This window comes from Mandrillus leucophaeus, unplaced genomic scaffold (genome assembly GCF_000951045.1).
Source record: "Mandrillus leucophaeus isolate KB7577 unplaced genomic scaffold, Mleu.le_1.0 Scaffold261, whole genome shotgun sequence".
Lineage (NCBI taxonomy): Eukaryota > Metazoa > Chordata > Mammalia > Primates > Cercopithecidae > Mandrillus > Mandrillus leucophaeus.
The window spans coordinates 1,318,718-1,342,150 of NW_012102710.1; the positions used below are offsets into that span (position 1 = coordinate 1,318,718).

The window sequence follows — 23,433 nt, forward strand, 5'->3', positions numbered from 1 at the left end:
AATAAAAAATTGACTGGAACAAATGATAATGGAAACACAACATACCAAAACCTATGGGGTATAGCAGAAACATTACCAGAAGGGAATTTTATAGCAATAAATACCTACGTCAAAAATATAGAAAGATTTTAAATAAACAACATCACAATGCATCTTAAAGAAACAGAAAATCAAGAGCACATCAAAACTTGAAATTAGTAGAGGAAAAATAATAAAGATCAGAGCAGAAATAAATGAATGTGAGACTTAATAAAAAGTAGAAAAGATCAATGAAATGAAAAGTTGTTTTTTGAAAAGATACACAAAATCGACAAAACTTTAGCCAGATTAAGAAAAAGAGAAGACCCACATAAATAAAATCAGAGACAAAAAAGGAGACATAACAACTGATACCACAGAAATTCAAAGGATCATTAGAAACTATTATGAGCAACTATATGCCAATACATTTCTTCTAGAAAGCTAGAAGAAATGCATACATTTCTAGACATATACAACTTACCAAGATTGAAACATGAAGAAATATAAAATCTGAATAGACAAAAAGCAAGTAATGAGATAGAAGCAGTAATAAAAAGTGTTTATCTTCAAAGAAAAGCCCAGGACCTGACGGCTACCCTGCTGAATTCAACCAAATATTTAAAGAAGAACTATTATGAATCCTACTCAAACGATTCCAAAAATCAGAGGAGGGAATACTTCCAAACTTATGATACAAGGGCAGTATTATGGTGATACCAAAACCAGACAAAGACATAACACCAAAAAAACCCTACAAGCCAGTATCTCTGATGCACGCTGATGCAAAAATCATCAACAAAATACTAGCAAACTGTATTCAACAATACATTAACAACATCATTCTTCATGATCAAGTAGGATTCATCTCAGGGATGCAAGGATAGTTCAATATATGCAAATCAATAAAGTAATACATCATACCAACAGAATGAAGGAAAAAGGACAGGATCATTTCAATAGATGTGAAAAAAATTTGCAAATAACTCCTCTGAAAGGGGACTAATATCCAGAATATACTAGGACCTCAAATATCTCAACAGGTAAAACATAAATAATCTCATTAAAAATAGGCAAAAAACATTGATAGACATTTCTCCAAAGAAGACATACGAATGGCCAACAGGTATATGCAAAAATGCTCAAATTCACTAATCATGAGGGATATGCAAATTAAACCACAATGAGATATCTTACTCCAGTTAAAACGGCTTTCCTCAAAAAGACAAAAAATAACAGATGGTGGCAAGGATGCAGAGAAAGGGGAATGCTTGTATACTGTTAGTGAGAATGTAAATTTGTACAGCTGTTATGGAAAACAATATGAAGGTTTCTCAAAAAATTAAAAATAGAACTACCCTATGATCCGGAAATCCCACTGCTGGGTATATATCCAAAAGAAAGGAAATCAGTATATCAAAGAGATATCTGAACTGTTTTTATTGCGGCACTATTCACAACAGCTAAGATATGGAATCAACCTAAGTATCCATCAGTGGATAAATGGATAAAGAAAACATGCTACATATACACAATGGAATATTATTCAGCCATAAAAAAGAATGAAATTTTGCAGTTTGCAGCAACATGGATGGAACTGGAAGACATTATGTTAGTGAAGAAAGCCAGGCACAGAAAGACAACTAGTACATGTTTTCACTCATATGTGGGAGCTAAAACAATTGATCTGATAGAGATAGTGAGTAGAATGATGGTTACCAAAGGCAGGACCCTATCTTGAGCATTTGTTGTTATGCCCTTGGCAGTTTTTCAACATGTTTATCAAGCTCCAAATGTTGCACTGGGGAATAAGCAATGAATACAGTAGAGAAAGTCTGGCTCTCAGGGAGCTTTCCTTCTAATGATCAAGATAGTCAGCTGTTGGGAGGCCGAGGCGGGTGGATCACGAGGTTAGGAGATCGAGACCATCCTGGCTAGCGTGGTGAAACCCCGTATCTACTAAAAATACAAAAAAAAACCTAGCTGGGCGTGGTGGCGGGCGCCTGTAGTCCCAGCTACTCGGAGGCTGAGGCAGGAGAATGGCGTGAACCCGGGAGGCGGAGCTTGCAGTGAGCCGAGATCGCGCCACTGCACTCCAGCCTGGGCGACACAGGGAGACTCCGTCTCAAAAAAAAAAAAAAAAAAAAAAGATAGTCAGCTGATTGGAAAATGCCAGGAGGTGATGACTGCTCTAAAAGAAAATAGAACCAGCTGAGAGGAAAGAGGACAGAGGTGGGAAAGGGACATTCTAGATAAAAGGTCAGGGAATCCCTCTCCACTCTCCACCTCTCCCCAACCACCAGATCCCTATATCCATACATTCATGTCCACTTGGATATTCAACAGGCATCTCAACTTTGCATGTCTATTCAATTTCTACCTTCAAACCTGCCCTTTCTGCCATCTTTTCTTTCTCTGAAACTCTATTGGGAAAATGGCAACTCCATTTTCCCAATAGCTCAAGTCAAAAACCATGGAGACAACCTTCCTGCTTTCATAATTCTTGTTCAATCAAGAAATATAACTGTTTGTCTCTAACCTTCTAAATACCCAGATTTCCCACACTCTTTTGTCCCCTTCCACTACCCACCAGTCCCATTCTGCAGTAACTCCCACCTGGATTTTTGCTCTTGGCCTCTACCTGGTCTCTGTGCTTCTGCCCTTGCTCCTTCCAAAGTCTACTCTTAGCACAGGAGCCTTCAGCCTTAAGTCTGATTATATCAGTCCTGGGCTTGAACCCTTCAATGACGCTCATCTAATTCGGATTAAAAGTCTAAGGGCCCACTAGGCTGGGTACAATTCCCCTCCTCCCTTCTGATTTTATTTTTTTCCTTTTCCTTGTTGTTCACTCTCCACCACCCTTGCCCCCTGGCTGTTGCTGAACATTCCAAGCACATTCCTGCCTTAAGACCACTCACTGCCTGGAACATTCTCTCCTTGGGGATCACTCATTTCCTTTCACAAATGCACCTCATCCTCTCACTCCCACTGCAGTCCTGCCAGCTTACTGTTTATCTTTCTCTTCGGCACTTCTCATACCTGCTGTACTCTATGTTTATCTAGTTTACTTCATTTGTTTTTCTCTTTTTTCCTCTCATCCCTCCCACAACTGGAGTATAAATTCTGTGGCACTGTTCACCCAATCTATTATTGTCCCTGTTTTACAAATAAGGAAACTAAAGTTTAGGGAGGTTGGAGAACTTGCCCAAGGGAGTAAGATAGGTAGAGACTGGTACCCACAGTTGTCTAAGCCATCTCCCATGGTCTTAACTGGACAGCTCAATTGCCTTTACAATCACAAGCTTAAGTAGAGAACTCTCTTTAAGTGGGAACCAAAGCCCAGGAATGCGCAGATGGTCATGAGGTATTCAGAGGCCAGTAAGGAGTCAATGAAAGTGGAGCACACAGGAAAAGACCGAAAAATACAACTGGAAGGGGCCCAACTGCATAGGGTCTTAGTGCCCAGAATAAATAAGAGAGTATGGATTTTATGTAATGTAATATAATAGATTTCTGAGTAGAAAAGTGAGATAAAGAAGAGTTTTAAAGAAAAATTAATGTGGTAGTGAAAATGTCCATACATTCTTTGACACTCCTTCTTTCAAAAGGAGGAGCTTGATTTCCTCCCCTTAAATGTGGGCTGGATTTAGGGACATGCTTCTAAAAAGTATGTTGAAAGCACTGATAGGTGATTTTCACGACTGGGTCATAAAGCACATGGTGGCTTCTATCTTGCTCTCGACCCTCTCTGTGTTTTCTGCGCATACATCTGTGTGTTTCCAAGCCCTGAATCTGGAATCCTCCTCACCCTACAATTCCCCATGCAGACTCCTCTGTATGTGGAGGCTTCATTCTTCTGTCACCTCCCTTGCTACCCTTGCCTGCCTAGGGCAGTCCTGCGCTTTGCCGTTTCTCCCAGCACTCATCATTCCTTTTTACTTGTCTGTCTCCTGCTCTAATGCCACTGGTATAATACTTCCTCTGCTCTCTTGACTCTGTCTGCTGGCTTTGACTTCTCATTTCTGACAGATGCCTGGCTCCACAGGCTCCTTATCCACCATGTGCTCCACCCCTCACTGCTGGGGATGTTTTCTCTTAATCTTGGTTCATCAGTGCTGCCAATTCATCAGCAGCTTCCAGCTCCACCCAGGGCTTCCCAGACACTGGCTGGTCATGGTGTGGCTCCGGGAGGCAGGTCTCAGTCTTCTGTCGATTCCATACCTCTCCATTCCCCAATTCAGAAATAGTGCCTTTTGTGGGGGAAGGGAATAATGGATAGATTATCTCCATGGTGATAGTGGACAGTATCTCCTTCATTTTAGAGGTTAGAAAATAATCCACTTTTTATGTCACAGAGCCTTGACTGGTGGCCACCTCTTCTGGCAGTTTTTCCCTTGATTTTAAAATAATTAAATATCCAATAGTTGTGCTAAGGACTGAATTGTGTTCCCCCTCTGAAAATTTGTATGTTGAAGCCTTCTCCCCTAGTATGACTGCATTTAGAGATAGACCCTGTAGGAGGTAATTAAGGTTGAATGAGATCATAAGGAAGGGGCCCTGATAGGATTAGGATTAGTGTCCTTATAAGAGGAGACACTAGAGCCTCCCCATCCCCCAATGCAGGCACACAGAAGAGGTCATGTGAGCACACAGGAAGATGGTGGCCACCAACTAGCCAGAAGGAAGGGCCTCACTGCAAACCGGCCATGCTGGCACCCTGATTTCAGATGTCCAGCCTTCAGAACCATGAGAAAACAAATGTTGGGTGTTTAAGCCCCCCAGTCTATGGTATTTTGTTATGGCAGCCTGAAATGACAAGTTGTAATCCTCGATAATAAACGTTTTTGAGCATTTAGAAAAAGAAACAGCCATCTGAGATAAATTTTGGTTCTGTTTTTATTAATTCATAACAGCTCTCATTGTGTCACTGCTCTTAGATTGGAACCACATTTTTCCAATCTAAGAGTCAACTTGCTTCCAAGGTCCTTTAGTTTCCAACAGTTACTTATTTCCCAACTTTGCCATAGGGAAAACAGCCTAACAATTATGTAACAATTAAAAAGTATAACCGCTTTTCCTCTTGTCTAATCCACTTTTCATGAAAAGCAATGCCTGAAGGGTGGTCATTTTCCCTACAATGAGCAGGTAATTCATGATGTTCATTGTACTGGGGAAGAAGAAAAGGCACGTATGTGTAGGGGGAGAAGCGTAGGTGTTCTCAATGGTAAGGTCACCAGCAGCCTCAGAAACCTCCCTCATTTCTTCCAAACATCTAATTCAAGCCTCACGACGTTAACACATATGTCTTCCCTAACAGTTTCATCTTCCTTTGAGTTTCGGCATATTTAATTTCTATTCTAATTAACACTCCCGAACTTATGTACTGTTAGTCCATTTTGCATTGCTGTAAAGGAATATCTGAGACTGGGTAATTTATAAAGAAAAGAGGTTTATTTTGGCTCACTGTTCTGCAGACTGTACAATAAGCATGGTGCCAGCATCTGCCTCTGGTGAGGCCTCAGGAAGCTTTCACTTATGTCAGAAGGGGAAGGGGAGGCAGTCGCATGGTGAGAAAGGGAGCAAGAGACAGGGGAGGAGATTCCAGCTCTTTTTGTTTGTTTGTTTTCTGAGATAGAGCGTTGCTGTGTTGCCCAGGGTGGAGTGCAGTGGCCCGATCTTGGCTCACTGCAACCTCTGCCTCCCAGGTTCAAGCAATTCTCATGTCTCAGCCTCCCAAGTAGCTGGGATTACAGGCATGTGCCACCACACCTGGCTAATTTTTTTGTACTTTTAGTAGACATGGGGTTTCTCCATGTTGGTCAGGCTGGTCTTGAACTCCCAACCTCAGGTGATTCACCCGCCTCAGCCTTCCAAAGTGCTGGGATTACAGACATGAGCCACTGCGCCTGGCCTGCCCAGGCTCTTTTTAACAACCAGCTCTCCAATGAGCGAACAGAGCAAGAACTCACTCATTACTAGAGGACAACACCAAGCCATTCATGAGTTGCGCCCTCGTGACCCAAACACTTCCCCCTAGGCCTCACCTCTAACACTGAAGGTCACATTTCAGATCTGGAGGGGACAAACATCCAAAGAATATTATGTGCTTATAGAAACACATCCTGAAGCTATGTGTCCCGTCTCCTTGGCAGGGATTAACCTAGAAAGTCACTCACCAAGTTGGGATAAGGTGAGTGGAGCAGCAGTGGCAATGCATGAAAACTAACACCCATAAAAAATCCCCATACTGCTCTGTGCTGAACTCACAGTAGGCAATTAACAAGCACCAGCGAACCAGCTGAATGGAAGAGAGGCACTTACTCCGTGGGCCTCTCCGGACTGTCATGCTCAGGAGGTGGGTCTTGGGCTCCTCCTGCACAGGCTCCGGCTGGTTGCCAAGGTGGGACTCTTCGGACACCATTTCCTTGGGGAGAGCAGTTGGTGGCTGGAGGAAGAAGGTCAGAGGTTCAGAGACTCCCAGGACTTCATTTCAGTCTGTTCCTCTCTTGGGAAGATGGGTCACCAGTGAGGGGACATGCCTTCGTACTATTCACATCTGGATAACCACAGTCCCCGTCACCTGACTCACTGTGGGTACCCCCCAGGGAAGAGGTGCCAACCCAGAGTTTCTCTAGAAATGCTTTCGTGAAATTATCAAGGCATCCCCAAATAGCGTGATTATTTTCACTTTTTCTAGGTAAAATGTGTAGAGCTCTGCAGGACTTTGGAGGAAAGAGAAAGGGGAAAATCACAGTTGGTTCTCAACTTCAAATAGTTTGCAAACAGCAGCTAAAGTGTCACTGGGTAATTCAGGGCAAATATTTAGTCCACCCTTTGGGCACCCCCAAGAATAGCCTCTGGTTCCTTCCCCAAACTCTCAGTGAAGGAAAACAAGGAAGCAGAATTGGCAATAACACCTTTGAGGACGATAGACTAAAGCTTGCCTCCAAACTCAGATTGACTGTGGGACTTTGGGCAAGTTATTTAACTTCCTTCTACACTGCTTTCTTATCTGTAAAAGAAAAATATAATAAAAAGAGCCCATTTGTTGAGATGCCGCAATGTATGAGTCATTGTAGAAAGCACAGAGATTCTGATGTAAATAGATGGCCCGGGGTGGAACTTATTTAAAAAAAAAAAAAAAAAAGTCCCCATGTGATTCTGATTCTGGAGTGCAACTACATTTCTTGCAATGCTGCCAACCTATAAAGTTCCAAGCCTGGCCCATAAATTGCTCAGCATTTAATAGCTGTTATATTCCCTTCTCCATCCTTGCCCCTTTCTCCTCTTCAGTCTAAGCTCCATGGCAGCCTTGGCATTGGTCACCCACTGCTCACTGTGCCTGTGACTCTGGAGCTAAGGGCTGGAACCCTTTTCATCTAGTGCCTCCGTGGCCCCTGGCCCTGGGCTGCAGAGCTGCAGACTGACCCCACAGGAAGGGGTTAAAGCTTCGGAGCTGTGTCTGGCTGTGGGTCTTTTCAGTCCCCGGGAGTGGCCAGAGAGCTAGCCCACGTGGCCAGGCAGTACCTCCCCGACCGCCTGGACCCTCCCGTGGGCGGCTTCATCCCAGCCTGCAGGAAAGGCTGAAAGTGACTCCTCTGCCCAGATTACCCCAACGAGTATGCTGAGCAAGGGGGTGGCTAGGAGGGAGGTCTCTTCTGTCTCCCTGTGACCTCCTCATCTCTCCTGGCCACCCCGCTCTGCAGCCCCTTCACGTGACTACTGGCTCAAAATGGCGCTTCTCTCCCCTCCCTCCCCTGCTGGCATCTCGATTGTTCCAAGCAGAGCTCCCATCCACAATAGCTGCTTCCCTGCCTCCCTTCTCAGAGGACAACTCCTTACCAAGGACTTACCTGGGAAAGATTTACCCTGCACAGGACGCTCCCAGCCTAGGAGGGGAACTCCTGTGGAGAGGTAGGGGAGGATCTGCCAGCAGGCTCGGGAGAAAGGAGTTGGCTTCTGCCTCAAAGACAGAATTTGGGCTTGGAGTTGGAAAAAGAGGGAGTTTTCCAAGATTTGTAATCCTTTACTGCCATCTACTGCCCATCATAGTCTATGGCCTTCAATGAAGCACTAAAACAGGCTCCTTTCATCTTTTCTAGACTCCTCTTTAGGAGATGGAGAAAACTTAGAGTAAAAATGCCCCAAGTATGGACCCCCGCCTGACTGTGAGGCTCATCTGTAAGTCTCTGAATCAGGCTCCTGCATCCTGGACCATCCCATCTGCATCCTGGACCATCCCATCTGCATCCTCGCCTCACAGTCCCCCAGAGCAGGCCAAAGGTTGGTACCAAGGAAGGAAGGCTGCCCTTGTGGATGCTGTATGGCCCTGGGGATGCAGGCAGGTTGTTGATCGGTGACACAACACACAGACACAGTTTCTTGTCACTTCCTACCTGTTTCTTTCTTGGCTGTCTTCGAACCTTTGAGTTCCTCTTCTGTCTTCCCATGTCTGCATCCTCATCATTTTCAATGAACTCCTTTGTTAAAATGCAAGAGGGAGAGAATCTTAAGACAGGGAGAGAGGTATGACTTTTAGGTATTAAAATTAAAACCCCCATCTTGACCCTGGGCTTCTATGCAGTAATGCTCAGTAGGAGTGGGGGAACAGTTAACAATCTGTGCGGCTATCATCATCCACTCTTCTCAACACAGACACGTTTTCGAAAAGTCATATCCATATTGGAACATCATACACGAGATGATGTTGGATCTTCCATGGTTCCAGGTCCTCGTTCATGCATACAACATTTACTGAGCATTTACTATGTTCCAGGCTCTTGCGACACAGAATTGAAAACCATATGCTGTCTGCTCTTAAAAGTCACAGTCTAAGAAAGGCGACCAACAAGTGAATCTGCTAGGACAGACAGAGAACCACAGCCCAGGACAGACATCAGAATCATATTAGGGATTTCACAGGTTAAGTTTTTCTGCTTCTTGGCCTTACCGGCACAGGAAAAGGATAATAAGGATACAATGTTACATCATCACAAATGCTTCAGATTAAAGGAAATTTTGGCAGATTTTTTTTTGAAAAGGAAAAAAATCCTTTCACGGCGCAAACTTCATTTCCTCTTTCCACCTTACACTTTCTAATGTTTTAGTCATAAATTGTTAGAGCTCAAAGCTCTCAAGTCTACTACAAGCTGTCAAGTTTTTTAGTCCTAGAGTTTTATAAACTGGGGCACAGGTGTCCCTGGGTGAATAAGAAGTTGCAAGATCAACACAGAACCTCTCTGGAGTACACCAAACTTACTAGAAATTTTTTCCTAAAACTAGGATTTTTTGTATTGTTTTTATACTGAAACAAATTTGGAACACAAAGTATGATTTTTAAAGATACATGATTTCAAAGAAATTTCATGCAGGTTTCCGGGGCAGACCTCAATTACTCCTGACTCCCCTTGGCCACTGGGGTTAGGGTAGACATGAACCGCAATAACAGAGGAGGGAAGTGAAGTCGAACGAGAGAATAGCCCTGGTTTGGGCCTTTCCTTCGTGTGTGTGACCTGATCTCTGACTTGTCCTCTGAGCTGCATCCTCACTCTGGACTCCTTCTTTGGGCCTGCCAAATAGGAAGTGTTCTTAGTTCAGAGGATTCGCCAACTTAGATTACAAGAAGATAATTATATTGTGGTGTGCAAGCATGGCTTTTAATTCAATTCTAAGTTTTTACTGACTTAGAATGGACTTGTGAGAAACCTACGTAATCTTTTGCTTTTCCGCGATGTTTTCATCCTCTATTCTAACGATCCAGTAGGACGTCAAATAAGATAGAATGTAAATTCCATGAGGGCACAAGATTTGTTTACTGCTGTATTCCCAGGGACTATAGGCACAAAACATATTTGGTTACATGAATGAATAAGCAAATATAAATTTATGTGGGTTTGTCGGTACTTGATCTTGCTTAAAAGTTATTTATTTATTTATTTATTTATTTATTTATTTATTTTCGAGACGGAGTCTCAGTCTGTCGCCCAGGCTGGAGTGCAGTAACATGGTCTCGGCTTACCGCAACCTCCGCCTCTTGGGTCAAAGTGATTCTCCTGCCTCAGCCTCCGGAGTAGCTAGGATTACAGCATGCCCCACCACACCTGGCTAATTTTGTATTTTTAGTAGAGATGGGGTTTCTCCATGTTGATCAGGCTAGTCTCGAACTCCCAACCTCAGGTGATCCACTTGCCTCAGCCTCCCAAAGTGCTGGGATTACAGGCGTGAGCCACCGTGCCCAACCATCTTGCTTAAAGTTAATCTGCATGGTTTTATAATGAGTTTCCTCAGGCTTTTTGGAGCACTGCATTGGACAGCACATATCATCTCCATTTCTGTCTTTGTTGTCTCAAGCCAGTGAGCCCTTGAAATGAGAGAGAAGTAAGGATTGAGAGGAATACTCTCTTTTGTTGGATGGTCTGCAGTCTCCAAACTAGACAGCCTCCCTTCTCTGGTGTGGGCAGTGCTTTAATGAGTTTTTACGTACAATGAGTCAGAAATTGCAGGACTCCATGGACAGAGGCTTCTATTAGCGGGTGTCTACAATTGTTACCTTCACTCTGAATGTCTTTAGAAATCAGCGTGCTTCAGGCAGAGCTAGGCCCAATAATAGGTAGTAACTTAGAGCTGCTATGTGTCAGAGTTCATAGAACAGTGACAAAACAGCTTCAGAGCATTCAGGTAGAAGTAAGATCTCGGAATGTCAGCAGGACTGCATTTCCTTCACCATCCACCTCCCCTTCTCCACCACATATCTGATAAGCACCCTCAGGGTGCATTTAGTAGGTGTGTGTTAAACTAAATGTGGGTTGAGGATAACTCTACTTTGAGTTCTTACATAACGAACTGCAATCTTAGTAAACTAACTGAAAGCCTGACTTAAAGTGTACTTCTGTAGCAGATAGCTGAGTCTCAGCCAATCAGAGCAGCTGAGCTTCAGTCAATCACAGGTGGCCTACTGATCAGACCATGTTTAAATAAGGCAACGCTGAGGTGTAGCTAATCCAGCTGTGTCTGTACTCCACTTCCATCTTCAGTCCATAGATGCTGTCTGCCCACAGAGCAGAGCAGAGCTCTCTGAGTCTCTTCAGGTTCTGAGGGCTGCCCAATTCACAAATTGTTCTTTGTACAATTAGACTCTGCTGAATTTAATTCATGTAAAGCTTTTCTTTTAACATGTGCAATAGATGCTGGTTGGCCTAACTTCCTCATTCACAAGCAAGTGTAACATAAGCGTGCACACACAAACACATCCCTAGAGAGGACATCGAAGTGGCCACTTACCTCTGTAATTATTTTTACTTTTTCTTCCCTGGGATTCATTTTGGCTGGAATGGGTCCCTGACAAAGAATAATGAAGAAGTCAGGCATTTTGAAATCAATGAAATACTGCTTCTCTTACTATGGATATATATGAGGCTGGCCGTGATGGTAAGTGAAGTGTTTGAGCTGAGTAGACTTTCCGCTCACAGGAACCCTGGCAGACCCCAGGACTGGTGGAGATAATGCCAGAGGAAAGGAAGGATGCCAAGTCTCCCTGTCCCCACATCTTTACTGTGCCCATAGAGTTGGATGGCACTGGTTGGAATCCAGCTCCACAAGGACCATTTTACAGCTCCTCTCCACTACTGCCCCTCCGCACTCTCTGCCCTTGACCTTGGCCCTTATTTCACTAAGTAAAAAGACAAGACCAGAGAGGGCTTCTGCATCCCCTTCCCCTCCTACCACATTGAGCCACCGCCACCTCCTCTGCTTCCACTTGCTACTATGAACCCCATGTCCCCATGGGGCCCCTCCTTCAATAGTGCACTGGGCCCTATCATTCCTCCCCCTCCAGGCCCTTGATCCTGACAATTCTTCACTTTCACCTGGATTTTCTTCCTGCTCTATTGGCTCATTCTTACCAGTGGAAAAAAATGCTGTAATTTTTCCCTTCCTTTAAAAAAGCCCCCCAACAGTTTTTTTTTGTTTGGTTTTGTTTTTTTTTTTTTTTTTGAGACAGAGTCTCACTCTGTTGCCTAGGCTGGAGTGCAGTGGCATGATCTTGGTTCGCTGCAACCTCCGCCTCCCAGGTTCAAGCGATTCTCTTGCCTCAGTCTTCTGAGTAGCTGGGATTATAGGTGTGTGCCACCACGCCCAGCTAATTTTTATATTTTTAGTAGGGTCAGTTTTACCATGTTGGTCAGGTGGGTCTTGAACTCCTGACCTTGTGATCAGCCTGCTTTGCCCTCACAAAGTGCTGGGATTACAGGCGTGAGCCACCGCTCCCAGCCAAAAAAAGCCCTCTCTTAACTTTACTTCTCTTTCTAGCTGTTGCTCAAGTTTTCAACAATTATAGAAAAATCCCTCAAAACATTCCCTCTCTTTCCAGTTTGTTTTTATTTTTGGGGTCTAGCATGCTCTTCAACTCCTCTTGCCAATGATTCATCTCCAGTGACCCCAGCCTTGCCATGTCTGGTGATCAATTCTCAGTCCTCATCTTACTTGGCTTGGTCAGAGACATTTAAAACATTTTCTACGTTTTTAATTTTTGTGGGTACATAGTAGGTGTATATATTTATGAGGTACATGAGATATTTGGGTACAGGCATGCGACGCTTAATCACATCACGGAAAATTGGGTATCTATCCCCTCAAGCATTTATCCTTTGTGTTACGAACAATCTATTTATACTCTTTTAGTTATTTTTAAATGTACAATTAAATTATTATTGACTATAGTCCTTTCATTGTGTTATCAAATACTAGGTCTTATTCATTCTTTCTATTTTTTTTTGTATCCATTAGACAACCTCCCCCAACCCCTGACTACGTTTCCCAGCCTCTGGTAACCATCCTTCTCTTTTCTATCTCCATGAGTGCAATGATTTTGATTTTTAGATCCCACACATAAGTGAGAACATGCCATGTTTGTCATTTGCATCTTCTCACTTACTTGTGGGTGAAATCAGCCAGGCACGGAAAGGTCAGAGACATTTAGTGATGAAAGTCACCCATCCCTTTCTTTGGAGATACTTTCTTCAGTTGGCTCCTGGGACAAGTTCTTTCTTGGTTTTCCTCTTACCCACTGACTGCTCCTTCTCAAACTCCTTTGCTGGTTTCTCCCCATCTCTCAGACCACCAAAGATTGGAGTGCTCTGGGGCTTAGCTCTGCCTGTTTTCATTCCTCTGGCCATCTCATCATGTCTCTTGGATTTAAACACCATCTGCATGCTGATACTTCCCAAATTTACATCCCGGGTCCAGACATCTCCCCAGAATTCCAGACTCAAGTATCTGCTTGATGGACACCTTCACTTGGCTTGACATACCTCAGATAAAGTTCTTTGCTTTTATTCCTGAGCCTGCTTTGTACTGCAGTTTTCCTGTTGTAATACACAGAAATCCATTTTGCTCAGGCCAGAAACCTTGCAGTTGTTCTTAACTCCTTTCTCAGTCTCACATGACACACCACACTCAATCCATCAGCAATCCGGCCAGTTTTGGCTTCAAATTATATTCAGGATCTAATCACTTCTAAACATTTCCACTATTATCACCATGGTCAAACACCATCTTCTCTCTTGAAATCTACTGCAAGTACCTCCTAATTTCTCACCTTCCCACATTGCTGGGCTACCATATTCTCTGCATTGAAGCCAGTGCAAATTGATAAAAATTTGAGTGACATCATGACGTTGCTTCACTCAAAATCCTCCAGTGATTTCCCTTTGTCCACAGAGTAAAACCGAAAGTTTTTTCCAAGGCCTACAAGCCCTGTGTGATTTGCACTTGAATCCTCTTGCCTCAGGACCTTTGCACCTGCGGTTCCTGCTACCTAGTTCTCCTTTTCCCCAAGATATCTGCATGGCTCTTGCTCTTTCACTTTCTTCTGGTCTCTGCTGAAATTTCATTATCAGAGAGCTCTTCCCTGACCATTCGCAACACAATGATCTCCTCCCAATACCCTCCTGGAATTCCTTAACTACCTTACAATGATTTTTTCATAGTACTTATCACCACTCAATATACATACTTGTTAATGTCAGCCTATATCCATTAAAATATAGCTACAAGAGGGCAGAAACATTATTTTGTTTATTGTTTACCTCCAGAGACTAGGATTATGGGACATCATGGACATTCAATATATACTTGTCAAATGAATGACTAAGTCACTGACTTATTGCCTGTGGTTCCATAGCCACATTCTGGGACTATTTAAAGCTCCACTGTTTTTTCTAGTCTTCTGTGAGGATTAAGTGAGAAACCATGTGGAGAAACAACAGGCATATGGCTGACAAATCATAAGCCCTTTCTAATATCCATGGAACCCAAATCTTAACTGGGACTTGGTCAGGTCATTTAAGCAGCTCATCTGAGCTCAAGGTTTCACTGACCCCACAGGGGAATTACCATGTTAAAAGGAAATAAAACATCTGAAATTCTATTGTCTTCTCTACAAACTTCATCACAGTGTACAAAAAATAAAGGAAGGAAAATGTAAAAGCAGCTAAGAAAATAGAGAGGCAAGAAGGTAACCTAGAGTGAATGAGGGGGCGGAAAATAAAGATGAAATGTAAAAGTACACAAGAGTTCTCTAATAAACAACTCCGGTCATTGCAAACCGAAAAAAAAAAATAAAACAAACAAACAAAAAACCTGTGAAATATTTTAGTAACTAAAAAAAGTTCTCTATAAGTTAAAAAATGCTTTATATGAAATAAAAAATAGAAGTAGAAAATGAAAAATGTAATGGGATTTTCTTTTCTCCTCATTCTTTCCTGATCATTTCCTTTAAATGAGTTTCTAAGGAAATCAAATGACAAGGAAATTTACTTTTTATATGAACACTGTTGCTAAGAAAAGATAAATCAATACTGCCTGGTTTTAATATGCAGCTTGCCATCATCTTATGCATTGGTACTTGTTAATATATTCCTACTGACAACATCAAAATAGCTATGATTTACTGCACACTTATTTTGTGCTAACTCTAGACATATGTTCTCTTTAGTCCTCACAATAACATGTCTAGCTTAGCAGTATGTGCCCCAATTTGTGTATGAGTAAACTGAGGCTCTGACAGTTTGCATGATTTGCCCAAGGTTATAATTATTAAATGTCACATCCAGAACTTGACCCCAAGACTCTGATTCCCAAGTCCTCCCTCACTCCACTCTACCCCACTGTCTCACCATTTATTCTTGCTTTTGCAATGGCATCAATAATTATTCTATGCTTTCCAGAATAGCCCACTATTCTGGAAATATTTACAGTTGAAAGCTGTGAAGCACTGGTGAGAAAAGGCTTAGGCTACATTAAGTCAATTATTTATTTTACTCAGTGCAGAAAACCAAACATTTTTTTCAAGAAAAGTACTGACACCTTCATCTGAATAAATGGTCTATTCTTAAGAGTCATCAATGGATCAGAGCCATACCTGGAGGTTGAGATACAATGCATCTCAACTCCATATTGGTTGCTAAAAAATCATGCAATATATATGCCCTACTCCAGGATGGCAAAAACATGGGTTTATAGGAAGAGTGGCCCACGTATTTCTTTGCCAAGGAATATGTGGACCTGAGTTCCAACTTCAGCTTTTTTTATTAACTGTGTGATCTTGGAACAATGCCCTCCCTTCTCTGAAACACATTTTTTTTTGGTCTGCAACATTGCAATCATACTTCCTACCTTGAAGGATGATTAATTTATAAGGGCTAAATGATGAAATGTGTGTAGCAAAATGCCTAGCACAGACTGGGCTCTCAATATTGGTAGGTTTTGTTAATAAGAGAAAGTGATTGTGGGGAGGGAAAGTGGAAAAAAGGAATGAGGAGGGAAAAGAGCTTGGGGGATAGAAGAGGAGTCATGAAAGAGACCTTAGGTGATTTTCAAGCCCACCCACCTTTGGCTCCAGTCTTCAACCCCCAGCTACCATAACTCATGTTCCATCTCTCCTTGCCTTCAGCCAGGCCCAGGGCAGTTGCCTTGCTGTTTCCATGTATGGTGCTTCTGCAACCTCCTGCACTTCTACCCAGGAGTATTTTCTCCCTCACACCCTGAGAACATTTTTCTGTTCCATCCTGGAGCTTGGACACCTGGGGAGGTGCCACATACATTCTTTTGGTATACATTGTCTTATTCTGTAAGTTATTCCAGCTGCAGTTTCCCTTAGCATAAGGTTAGTGACAAATAGCTTTATAGAATCATTGAATCAGCTCAATATAATATACATTGGCTTTGAAGAGTACATATGGGGAGCATATTTGAGCTGTGTTATGTGATATATGGCCAGTGCATTTACACGATGTGGTAAGTGCTGGAAGCCCCTCCCTGGATGTCATCCCGCTGTGCTTTCAGTGTTTTTATAAATCTCTTATGGCACTTAGCTCATTGTACTCTTATCATGTGTTTATAGGTCTAATTTCCCAGCAAACTCTGAGCTTCTGACCTGGTCTAATTTATGTTTGCACCCTCTAAACTTAAGTTTATTGCCTGGTGCATTGTTGATGCTCCATAAATGTTTGAATGAATGACTCTATAAGTGAGCTCTAGGATATATATATGTGTGTGTGTGTGTATATATATATATATATATGTAGAGATAGAGAGAGAGAGAGAGAGAGAGAGATTTCATCCTGGCACTGAATTTATTTGCAGAAAAGGTTATATGAAAATGCAATAGCAAACATATATCTTATTCGACTTTATTAGCTTTTCATAGCACCTCTTTGCAATGAGGGGAAACAAACAGTCAGCTTAAGTTGTAGCCAGTAGATTTTCTTGAAGTCTTTGGAAAGCACAGCAACTCTCAGCACTGTGGTTAGTAGCCCTTTCTCTGTCTGATACCAAGAAAAGTGTATTTTGCAGTGACTAGTGCTTCTCCCCTTAAGCCAGTTTGAACTAAAAGGCCCATAAGTGCAACATGCAGCTAATGTTTCACCGAGCTTTGGTTAGAGAGCATTTTCACTCAGGGCTTGTGATGAACTGTACTTACATTTCCTGCAAACCAGATACCAGATAGCAGCTCAAATCAAAGCTGCCAAGTAATGGTCTATGTTCCCATTTCAGAAAGTAAAAACATAAATAATGATGAGAGCCCCTAAATTTACAATTCATTAAATCCAGTCTCATTGTATCTGGGAGAGGCTGAATTTCAAGCCCGGTAACTGAAAACAGGAAATCATTGTTGCAGCCCAAAGTCCGGTTAGGGACTGATTTACCTTAAGAAACTTTACAAAAGGCACTTTGCAGATTCTGCTTTCTAGGATGGAAGTGGAGAGAGATGGTGCTGTAGAATCTTTTAAAAGGGTCCAGAGGGAAAGGCTGAGTGTTGGAGATGCCCCTGGGCTCCTCCCTGGGAAGCTGCAGCCATGTCTTGGAGCAAAAACACCAGCTTAGCAACCCGTTCCTAAGGAAGGTCACTCGGTGGCTTTTTTTTTCTTTTAAAGTGACAGGTTACTTCCAGTAGTGGAGTACAAGCATGCTGGGTAAGCAGAGACGCACAGCCTGCAGGAGAAGGACTGAGAGAAATCAACATGGGCAGCACTGGAAATTAGATTAAGCCTTAAGAGCCGCCCCTCCCTCATGTCATCTGGTCGTCTTGCATTTCCAATGAAGAACAGGCTCAGAGGTGGGGCGATTTAGAATCTTAAAAGGTCATCATTACATGGTGAAGCTGTCTAACGTGGCAGCAGCAAAAGCTCTGTGGAGGTCCTTCAGGGTACCAGCAAATGTTGCGCTCAAGTGTTTTCCAGTTAAAAGTGGAAGGCTGAATGCACAAGTTTAATTTTTGCCTATTCTCTGAATCCCACTGCAATTCCTGAAAACGGATATAAATGTTATGGCTCAAAACAGTTGAAAAGAAAAAAAAAAAAGAGAGAGAGGAAAGAGGCAAAGTAGCTGGAAGAGTAATAGAATGAATGGAGCCAAGGAAACCACACTCCAAATAGACTAGTGTGTATGTGCACATGTGTTTGTGTGTATCTGTATCTGTGTGTATTTTGTGTGTACGTTTGTGTGTATGTGTATTGATTGTATTCTTGATGCTCTGGCATTTGGAGCCTTGATCCTGGAGAAACTGATTCTCCTAGGTTAGCTAATTTCTAGAGATAGCAAATGATTCCCCTGAAATATGCAAAGTCTCATATACAAGCCAACCAATCCAGAGCCCACACAACCAACCATCTCCATTTTCAAACTCTCACACACTAAGCCAATATTCCTCCTGTCCCAAGTCACCCCAGGTCCAGATACCAGACCACTATAGCGCAGAGAACACCACGATTATTCAAGCTATCTAGTCCTAAATTTACTCAGCACCCTACCCTGTGTCACCTATTCCTTCCTGGGAAAACCCTAGTAAAGGCTCTGCTCTGTACTCTGCTGTCTCCCTTCTGCCTTCTGACCAACACTGGTTCTTCCCTATGTGGTCCTGTGTGGCATTCCATGTTCTATGATTTGTATGTGTCTCCCCAAAAGCATGTATTGGAAACTTAATCCCTAATACAATGTTGTGGGGAGGCGGGACCTAAAGAGAGGCGATTAGGCTGTAGGGCTCTGCCCTCATGAATGTATTAATGCCATTATTGCAAGAGTGGATTCCTTATAAAAGAAATGAGTTTGACCTCCTTTTCTCTCTTTCTCTTTCTTGCTCTCATGTTCTCTTGCCTTGCACCATAGGATGGTGCAGCAAGAAGACCCTTGCAGGATGCCAGCCTCTTGATCTTGGACTTCCCAGCCATCAGAACTGTGAGAAATAAATTTCTGTTCGTTATAAATTGCCCAGTCTGTGTATTCTGTTACAACAGCAGAAAACGAATGAAGACACCATGCTTCTTGTTTCTGGGGATCTGTTAAGTATAAACTTCTTCTTTTGTGCCAGTCATGTTTGTGTCTGTGTATCTTACCATACCGAATTAAAATAAATCCACAGTACTTTTTTCGACATGGCCTGTATGCATGCATATGTGTCAGTGTATTTGTGTTTGTGTCTCTGTATGTGTATGTATGTTTATGTATCTGTGTGCGTATATAATGGGGTATGCAGGTAGGCATGAATACAAGGAAATGAGCTGATTTACTCTGCAGAACTTCAACAGCTCAGGATTTGGGGCAGCAATGTCATAGCTGAATCGTGTTCTCTCTCACCCCCAAAGATGCTGAGGTCCTAACCTCAGTATTTCAGAATGGGATCTTATTTGGAGACAGGGTATTTACAGAGGTAATCACATTAAAATGAAGTCATTAGAGTGAGATCTAATCCAAGATGATTGTGTCCTTACAAAAGGGGAAATTTGGATTCAGAGATAGACACAATAGAAGAAAGGCAACGCGAAGACATGGGGAGAGCACCATTTCCAAGCCAGGGAACACTCAAGGCTATCAGCAGCCAGGAGAGAGGCCTGGAACAGACTGTTTCTTGAAGCTTCACAAAGAATCAACCCTGCAACACCCTGATTTCAAATTTCTAGTCTCCTGAATTGTGAGAAAATTTCTGCTGTTTAAGCCACTCAGTGTGTGGTACTTTGTTACAACAGCCCCAGGAAACTAATACAACCATAGACTAAGGAAGGTGGGGAGAGATACGGGGCTGAAAATGCAGGAAGATTTGAAAGTCTGTATATTAAAGGGTTGATCCTCAGGATCCTTTTTCTTGGCAGCCTGAAAAATGCCCATTCCTGAGGCATAATTTCTGTCCTCCACATCTGCCTCATCTTCTGCTGCCCATAGGAGATTTTTTTTCCCCCCTAGGGAAGTTAAACCACAGACTCTTTGGTCTCAAGTTCCCAGTTACTACAGAAAGTGAGTGTGTCTCAGGACTGAAAACTGATATGAAATGGAGATGTTGCAGGGCCCTTTCTGAACTTTTCTCAAGAACGTAGACAACCAAGAACATACCATTGGCTCCCCCATCCTACCTCTACCTATACAGAACTGGAGAAAGTAGAAAATTATTTTCTGGAAAATCTGAATGATTATAAAGCACAGACCCTACATACCGACATTTCTGGATCCTCCAATAAAAAAGCTAGCATATTGCCCTTAAAGAAAAGCATTACAAAAAACATTAAAGGATCTCAGGCTATGAAATTTAATGCTCATAGTTATAAAAAGAGAGAACCATGAAAATGGAAAAGTATAATTTACCAAAGGAGTAATACAAGAACAACTGTATGAAAGAATATATTTTCCAATTGAAGGGGACGATCTACTATCTAGTGCTGGTACAAGAAGACAATAAGAAAACTTGTCTGTATTGGCTTGTATTCTGCATGTGGTGAGAAAAACGTGAAGAATTTACAACCATTGGTTTGCACCATGCAGTTTGCTTTATTTATGCTCTTTATATCTTTTAGGAGGCCCCTAAGTGACAACTTTTGAAAAGTGGCCTTTGGCTACTGTATCCCTGTGGAGTGCCAGGCACAAGTTATTCCAAAACTTTTCTGGAGGAACACACCTTCAAGTCCACAAGTAAGTGTAGAGGAAGATGAGCTCACAACCCAAAATTAGAAAACACAAGAGAAACACTCAAGAGTCCACAGACAAACCAGAGGACACTATTAGATGCTCAAGAGTTTCTTGCAGTACAATAATCAGATGAAGAATGGAAAAATAACAATGACCAGCTATTCAAGAAGATAAAAGGAGGATTTGAAAACATGAAAGAAGAGTGAGACACTATCAAAAAGATCAGACAAACTCAAAAAGGAACCAGATAGAACTTTTAGAAATAAATAATACAGTCATGAATTTAGATAAAAGTCAAAGAATGTGCTAAACTGTAGATGAGAGAGCTGAAGAGATGCAAAAGATAGGTTTAAAAAATTGAAATGTGGCACAGAGAGGTGGAAAACAGGAAGGAGTAGGTAAAAGATACAGGGAGAAATTGATGAGATCCACCATATCCAGTACAGTACCAGAAGGAGAGGAGAGAGAAAGAAGTTGAATGCTCTATCTTACAACTGAGGGATCTTGGACAACTTCCTTAACCTTTCTAGGTTTCAGTTTCCTTCTCTGTAGGAAACTGGGGTTCAATAATAGTAACTATTCCAGAGGGTTGTTAGGAGATTTGTTAAGTTAATAATTGTAAAGTGCTTAGGACAGTCCTGGCACATAGTAAATGTTGTAAGGCTTATTAAGTGAAGAAAAATATGAATGTTTACTGTAAGAGATTATCTACTTGAAATGGTCAACTGCTATGAGAGGGAGGACTTATTCACCACTCTTATGCTAATTAACTGTTTGATTATTACCTCCCTGATCTTTTAAAAGTTTCATGCTCTGCCAGCTGAGCTAACTGGGCATGTCCTCTTTGATCTTTAATACTGAACTAATTCATAAGAATTATACAACTTCTTGTTAAGTTCCAAAAATATTAAAAAGTATTTTTCCAAAACACCATTACTTGCAAAAGTTCTTATGTAAGCAAAATAAATGAATCTAGCAAATTTATTTTAAATCATAACACAAAAATCTCATTCTTTTGGTTAAGTATTCCTAGTTGGCTAAAGAGTTTTTAATCAAGGATAAATGTTAATCACATTATCACAAGCTTTTTTCTACATCTTTTGAGATAATTAAATATTATTTTTATTCTTTCATCTGTTAGTGTAGAGAATTGCATTCTCAGGTTTTTAAATGTCAAATTCTCCTTGCATTCCTGGGATATACTCAATTTTGTCAAGATACTTCAAAAATTAATATTGGATTTAGTTACCACTTTCTAGAAATTTTTGATTTATATTCTTAGCTGAAATCAGCCTTGTCTTGTTCTTGTCTCATTTTAGGATAAAGGATAGTCTAACCTCAAAAAAAAAAGCACACTAATGTTTCTCTCTCGCTCATCTCTGTAACAGTTCAGGTAAAATTAGCTTTATCATTTCTGTGAACTCTATACAATTGTCTGGGTCTAATAACTTTTTAAAAATTATGGTAAAATGTATATAACATAAAATTTGCCAGTTTACCCATTTTAAAGTGTATAATTTAATAGTTTTTTTAGCACAGTTGCAATGTTGTGCAACTGTCATCACTATGCTTCCAAAACTTTTTCATCACTCCAAACAGAAACTCTACACCCATTAAATAATAACTCCCCATTCTCCCTTCCCTCATTACCCCTTGGTAACCTTTAAATTACTTTCTAGCTCTATACATTTGCCTATTCTAGATATTTCATATAAGTGGGTTATTACAATATTGTCCTTTTGCGTCTTGTTTAGTTTACTTAGTATAATGTTTCCAAGGGTCATCTGTGTTGTAGCATATATCAGTACGTCATTCCTTTTTAAGGCTGAACAATATTCCGTTGTATATATAGACCACATTTTGTTTATCCATTCATCTGCTGATGGACATTTGGGTTGTTTCCACCTTTTAGCTATTTTGAATAATACTGCAGTGAACGTTTGTTTCAAAGTATTGGTTTGAGTATCTGTTTTCAATTCTTTTTGGTAAATACCTAGAAGTGGAATTGCTGGATTGTATGGCAATTCTGTTTAACTTTTGAGGAGCTGCTGAATTATTTTCCACAGTGGCTGCACCTTTTTACATTCCCAGTAGCCCTGTACAAGAGTTCCAATTTCTGCACATCCTTGCCAACACTTGTTGTTTTTATTTTTTTTTTATTATTTTATTTGAGACTGAGCCTCTCTCTGTTGTCTGGGCTGGAGTGCAGTGGCACGATCTTGGCTCACTGCAACCTCTGCCTCCCGGATTCAAGCTATTCCCCTGCCTCAACCTTCTGAGTAGCTGGGATTACAGGCACCTGCCACCATGCCTGGTTAATTTTTTTTTTTTTTGTATTCTTAGTAGAGACGGAGTTTTGCCATCTTGGCCAGGCTGGTCTTGAACTCCTGACCTCAGGTGATCCACTCACCTTGGCCTCCCAAAGTACTGACATTACATGTGTGAGCCACTGCGCCTGGCCATTTTTAGTTTTTTAAATTATGGCCATCATAGAAGGTATGAAGTGGTATCTCACTGTAGTTTTAATTTGCATTTCCCTGATGAGTAGTGATGTAGACCATCATGCTCCATTGTATGTATTGGCCATTTGTATATCTTTTTTTAAGAATTGTTGTATGTGTGTGGGTGGTTGTAACTAGCATTCTGACCACAGACTCAATTTCTTTAGTCCCTACAAACGTATTCACGTTTTACATTTCTTCTTATTTCAGTTTTAGTATATTATATGTTTTTAGGAAATTGTCCTTTTTCTTTTTAAATTGATTAACATATGGTGTTTCAAAATATTCTTTATTATTTTAAAACTCTGATAGACTTTCAGTCATATTCCTTTTATTATTCCTAATAATAAACATCCTGTGCTCTATCTTGGTGTGCCTCTATGGTGGCTTTATAAACAAAACCCCAAATTCTTTGACACCTCTTTAATCAAGAAGTGGGGTCTATCTTTTCTCTATTTGTAAC

At 41.5% G+C, this 23,433-nt stretch overlaps 1 protein-coding gene across 1 annotated transcript in view; it reads right to left on the reverse strand.

Moving 5' to 3' along the window:
* CC2D2A (coiled-coil and C2 domain containing 2A) overlaps positions 1–17,415 on the reverse strand; it is a 140,526-nt gene extending 123,111 nt beyond the window's left edge. The window contains exons 1-4 of the mRNA XM_011984135.1: positions 17,223–17,415; positions 11,299–11,355; positions 8,415–8,498; positions 6,340–6,463 (exon numbers count right to left, since the gene is read on the reverse strand). Of these exons, the coding sequence (XP_011839525.1) occupies positions 6,340–6,463; positions 8,415–8,498; positions 11,299–11,337 (247 nt within the window). The 5' untranslated portion in view covers positions 11,338–11,355; positions 17,223–17,415. The remainder of the gene's footprint in view (positions 1–6,339; positions 6,464–8,414; positions 8,499–11,298; positions 11,356–17,222) is intronic.
* Positions 17,416–23,433: the final 6,018 nt, after the last annotated feature.